General features: G+C 43.7%; 1 protein-coding gene across 1 annotated transcript in view; it reads right to left on the bottom strand.

The window, feature by feature from the left end:
* Window positions 1–6,000, bottom strand: part of RBFOX1 (RNA binding fox-1 homolog 1) — a 379,715-nt gene that overhangs the window by 3,378 nt on the left and 370,337 nt on the right. Inside the window, exon 14 of the mRNA XM_084817880.1 lies at window positions 5,120–5,195. Within this exon, the coding sequence (XP_084674006.1) occupies window positions 5,120–5,195 (76 nt within the window). The remainder of the gene's footprint in view (window positions 1–5,119; window positions 5,196–6,000) is intronic.

Raw genomic sequence — 6,000 nt, 5'->3', positions numbered from 1 at the left:
GCATCCTGGACACCAGTTGCGGCCGCAGTCAGTCCCCTTCAGCCAGTGATATGGCATGGCGGCTGTATCGCTGGTGCTTCGGGGCTGGCCGGCGGCTCCGCGGAATTGCCAAGAAGCGGAGCTGGCTGAAGAGGATTCCACGGGGAGGAACGGATTACCTCCCCCCCCTTGGGCAGATTCCCCATGGACCGGAAGGTAGGGAATCCGCCCATCCCTATTTGTCATGCAGAAAAATCCGCAAATACTTACATGAGTACTTACATAAGTACTTACATAATTTAACTCAGTACATTACATTTAGCATATTGTCCCCGATTTCATTCAACGTTTCCTCAGCAGAAACTTACATATTTTCCTACCAACAGATTTGCATAAATTTCGGGAAAGTAAAAACAAAAAATCATCCGAAAGCCCACGGACTCTGCGTAGACTGAGGGGGTTGCTCTACAGCAGATTCCGCAGGTCGGATTCTTAGAAATCTGAGCACGTTTTAGTCCCTCTTGAATTTCTCCAGCATCCCTATGTGAACCTGGGCAGTAATACTTCATATGATCATAGAGGTGATACAAGCATGTTCCTCGTCTAATCTGTGAAATGTCGGTGGGCATGCATTCAGATGTCGGATCTAGGCCTTCTTTATTTGTCAAGGCTTTTAAGCAATTTATGTTCCTGCTGTATTCTACCTGGATTGACTGTTGCTTTAATGATTCTGTTATTGTTTGTATATGCAGGAATTGCTGTTTTTTAAATTAATTTTATGTTTTATGTCAGAGGTTGGCAACGTCTATCAGTGCAGGCCAGCACAACTAATGGTGTGGCATGATGGGAGTTGCAGTCCAACAACATCTGGAGACTCACAGATTCCCCACCTCTTTCATGTTAAGAAAACGTATATTTCTTTCAAGACTTTTTAGCAGAAAAGCAGCTCCATTGTTTAAAATAAATAATTAGTGAATAAGTGATTAAGAATGCAGTCTTAACCCCTACAGGCAGCTCACTGGGGGTAGGAGGGAGCTCGGATTCTCTGTTCACCTCAATAGCCCTGTTCCATCCATGGAAACCTCTGTAAATGGCAGTGCTTCCTCCAGTGGTAGCTAGGGATGTATGGACTGTGTAAAATCTGTTCCGTCAGTGTGTCACGGATTGACAAGAGTCTTTCATTCTGTTATCTGCCCACAGACGGATGCACATATTTTTTTTTCATCATGTGGAAAAATATGGAAATAATTACATAAATATTTATGTAAGTATTTATGTAAGTATTTACGCAATTTCATAGAATCATAGAATAGTAGGGTTGGAAGGGGCCTACAAGGCCATCGAGTCCAACCCCCTGCTCAATGCAGGAGTCCAAGTGAGAGCATCCCCGACAGGTGGCTGTCCAGCCTTGTCTTGAATGCCTCCAGTGTGGGAGAGCCCACCACCTCCTTAGGCAATTTACCCCAGTACGTAATACTTGGTGTATTGTCCCCCATTCCATTCAACCTTTCCTCAGCAGAAATGTATGTAGTTTTCTATGGATTTATATGTGTAAATTTTGGGAAAGTAAAAAACTCATCCAAAATTCCACGGACTCCACATGGCCTGTGGGGGCGCTCCGCAGTAGATTCCGCAGGTCAGATTCTTAGAAATCTGAGCTCATTTTAATCCGTCTCAAATTTCTCCAGCATCCCTAGTGGTAGCTGACAAAAGGTCTCCCAAATGGGCATTTCAGAGGTGAGGGCTGGGTACCAGAGGCTTTTGATCTGCTGGAAGCAAAGCCCCCCAAAGCCCCCAAATTGAGCTGATCCTCAGCCCACTCAGCTATGCCATCCAGGAGCTGGCATAGCAAAAAAGGGGGGATGTGTCCCCCACCTTCCTCCCTGGCCAGTGCAAATTGGTGGGAGGAATGTGTGAAGCAGCAAAACATGAGCTCACCAAAGTTGTCCAAATTTCATCTCAAAGCTCATTGTGACTTGAGTCCATACCAGATTGCAAGCTTTCTCTTTTCTTTATGCATGAAAATCCGTGCATATTTCCTTGCATATTTTTTTCCAAACGTACTAATCAGTTGTGTGCATCTTTGAAATGTATGCATTGTTCTCCCATTGATTACAGTGAATTTGTGCACATTTTTCAGATGTATGCATTTTTTCACGAGCATTTTTGAAAGGTGTGCATGCTGCAGAACACATTGTTTTTGGTCTGCAAATCACATGGGAAATAGTATCTGCATTTGGTCTGGGAGGTGCGAACGGGGCAAATCCTGATATCAAAAAGAACTGAAGCAAATTTAGGGATGTACGAAAGTGACTTAACTTTTAACGAAATTGATTCGAGGTGGGGGGGAGGCGCTCCGTTCCTCCCCACGAAATTCTGGCCGGGAGGGAGGCGCTCTGTCCCTCCCCCCCGAAATTCTGGCCGGGGGAGAGGCGCTCCGTCCCTCCCCCCTGAATCCTGGCCGGCTGGGTCCTCAAATGGCGGCAGCCGTAGCCGCCGCCATTTGCGTCCCTGCAGTCAGCCGTGATAGGCTACGTAAATGTTTACATAGCCTATCACGGCTGATTTAAAAGAAAAAAAAACCCACGTACGCAAATGGCGGCGCCCATGGGTGCCACCATTTGTGTTCCTTATTTTCAGACATCTTAGTCTACGTAGACGCTGTGCTATTTGCGTTCCCCTTATTTTCACCGTCTTAGTCTACGTAAATGTTTACGTAGACTAAGACGTGTCAAAATAAGGAATGCAAATGGCACATTTTTTTTGTCTTTTAAATCAGCCATGATAGGCTACATAAACATTTACGTAGCCTATCACGGTATTTTTTAAAAATCTAGCCGTGATAGGCTACATAAATCTTTACATAGCCTATCCCTTTTTTTGCTTTTTTTTTTACTGGAAATGGCGGTGGTGGTGGAAATTAGCTTGGTAAATACTTACGTAGCCTATCATGGCTAATGCAGGGACGCCATTTGCATTTTTGCCGTTTTAGCCTATGTAAACACTTACATAGCCTATCAAGGCTTAACTAAGGGAACGCAAATGGCGGCGGCTACGGCGCCCGCCATTTGTGTTCCCCCCTTTTTTTTGCCGTAATAGCCTACGTAAATATTTACGTAGGCTAAAATGGCAAAAAAAAAAGGGAACGCAAATGGTGGCCGCCGTAGTTGCCACCATTTGCGTCCGCTGTTTTTTTTTTTTTTGCCGTGATAGGCTATGTAAATATTTATATAGCTTATCATGGCAAAATACAGGGCCGCAAATGGTGGCGGCTATGGCTGCTGCCATTTGTGTCCCTGCAAGCTGCCCAGCGGCCGGATGTCCAGCTGCCGGCGGCCCTGGCTGGCAGCTCTGTGGAATCTCCGTGGAGCAGAGCCAGCCAGAGAGAATTTTGTGGGGAGGGACAGAGAGCCTCACCCCCACCGCGAATGTCACCCTTCGAAAAGGTAAGTGACTTTCGTACATCCCTATGTGCATAATATGCACACCCAATTGCTGTGCATTGTATGCTCATATAATTCTTGTATGTTATATGCACATATAATAGTTGTGCATTATAAGCACATTATTATCTATAATTGGCTAAATGTACAACAGCTTGTATTCCTGCTTACTGCTTCTGTAGTCACAGATCTAACAATAATGTTAGACTGCAAAAAAAAAAAAGAAAAGAAAAGAAGAAAAGAAAAGAAACTGCAATTTTGGACTAACCTTACAGCAGGTGCGGGTAACCTCTGGTCCTCCAGATGTTGTTGGACTATAATCCCTGACCATGTTAGGTGGAGCTTGTGGGAGTTGGAGTCCAAAACATATGGCAGGCCACAGGTTGCCTACCACTGCCTTACAAATATTTGAAAATAGCATCATTTTTCAGAGGTAGGGAACCTGGTGCCCTCCAGATGTTTTGGACTTCAACTTCCATCAGCCCCAGCTAGCATGGTCAATAGTCAGGAATGCAGAGACTTGTATTCCAAGACATCTGGAGGACACCAGGTTGAAAGAACCTGCTATAAATCTTGGGCACACATCAGTGGAGGCTGGTTGCTTCAATGGAGGTGGGGCTATGAAACTGCTCTGGATTTCAGTCAGAACCACTCAGAACAGCTATCCAAGGTGCTGACCCCATCACCAAAATTGAGGACAGCACTTTGGATAGCTCCTTTAGAGTTCTGACTGAAACCCAGAGCAGATTCACAGCCCCATCAGAGCCACCAGCCTCCACTGGCACACATCAAGCAAAAGCTGAACATGACTAGGTCAGGTTTAAATCAAAGGGACTCATCATTAGTCGTAGCTAAATTGCATTCTATTGCTTTCCATGGGGTTTTTTGTGAGTAACTCTTGCTTGATTGCACTCATTATCTTGATTACAAGATAACTGTGTTTCCATATATGGCCCCTGGAGGGATATTATCTCATAACGCAAAAAGCCAACAATGCCGAATACGATTTTCCTGTGGGTCTTTGATGGGTACATTTTAGCTTCACATAAACCACCATTCCTATGTACCAGATGGATAGATCCTTGGTTCCAAGGCCAGTCAGTCTCCGCCTACCCCCCACATTCTCTCTCTCTCTCTCTCTCTGGTAGAATTAACTTTAAATAATAACTGTAATAAGCAAGGAAAAATAGCTGGGATTTGGGCTGACTGACAGCAGAGGCCTGGAAATCTTGTTTTCAGTTCTTTGTGTTACAAGCATTGGTGTGACTTGAACCTTGGGGCTATGTAAATTCAAGGCAGAAAGGAGAAAAGAAGAAGAAGAATGGACGCCACTGTGAATGCATTCCATTTGTGATGGATTTAATTATCAAAATGACTAATTATTCCATTAAGGTAAGTGCTCAGCTAGGTGATACTTGCAAAATTAAAAATATAATAACTTACATGCACTGCATTGCCAAGAAATTAAGACATTTATCAAGTTTACTGGGAAGGATTAATGTGGCATTTTAGCTGCCGTTAGCATAAGAGACAAATTCAATTAAGGAAAAGTGAGAAGATGTCAACCATGCTAAGAACCAGGGAGAAGAAGGGAGGGGAGGCATGGAGGGGGGCAGGGTGAACTGGGAGATGGAAAGGGGAGGAAGGAAAGAAAGAAAGAAAGAAAGAAAGAAAGAAAGAAAGAAAGCAGTACTTACCATGGTACCAACGCCGTAGGTGGCTGCTGGAGCAAGTGTGTGGTGGTAGGGGTCTGCAGCATAAAGTCGTCCGTAACTGAAAAGGAAGTGGAACGGAGGATTAATAAAGAAAAGACAAGCAAAAAACCCAGAGGTTAAAAACAGAAAGAGACCGCAAAATGAATGCAATCTAACATTCCACTCTATCCAATTACATTGGAAATGAACTGACTCAGCACTTTATGGAAGCAATATCCTCCGGGGGAAAAATGTGTTCAGTCTACAAATGAAAATGACAAGGGGAACACAAATGTATAATTGGCTTGGCGAGATTAACGCTAGGCAGCCCACATGCTGCATGGCTGCAGGACAGGGGAATTCACAATTTCCTCCCCTCTCTTCATCGGGGCAAAGGGACTGCTGGAGGTCTCTGGTGCACTTTGATATCACAAGACCGTGATGCAAACGATTGGGGGAAATGCTAAAGAATGAATGGTTTCACAAGACGTTTCTGTAAACTGTGCTGCAGATGGGTGCGAATTTAGTTTTTGATCAGAATTTACCAAATTTGCAAAGTTTTCCATATCTGGAGAAAAAAGAATTTGAGGTGTGTTTTTTTGTTTGTTTGTTTTAAAGGAATGTGGGAGAAACTCAAACAGACTCATTCATCTATCAAGGCTGTGAGTGCTTAGTCCGCATTTAAATCTCTGTGAATTCAACCATGTTAGTGCTTAACCCTCTCCTGTTCCTACTGAATTTGACCAGTGCAAACGGATGAGAAATTCAGCTCGGTTCATTTTTTTTTATAACAATTTACCAGTATTCACCTCGTACTTCATATTCAGGAGAGAAAGAATTTGAGATGTATTTATTTAAAAAAAAAAGAATGTGGAAAGAAAATT

The sequence above is a fragment of the Heloderma suspectum genome, chromosome 12 (assembly GCF_057233095.1).
Source record: "Heloderma suspectum isolate Gila_16-S chromosome 12, 16-S_ref, whole genome shotgun sequence".
In the NCBI taxonomy this organism is placed as follows: domain Eukaryota; kingdom Metazoa; phylum Chordata; class Lepidosauria; order Squamata; family Helodermatidae; genus Heloderma; species Heloderma suspectum.
The sequence above is the reverse complement of the archived record's forward strand: the minus strand, read 5'-3'. Positions and strand labels throughout refer to the sequence as shown.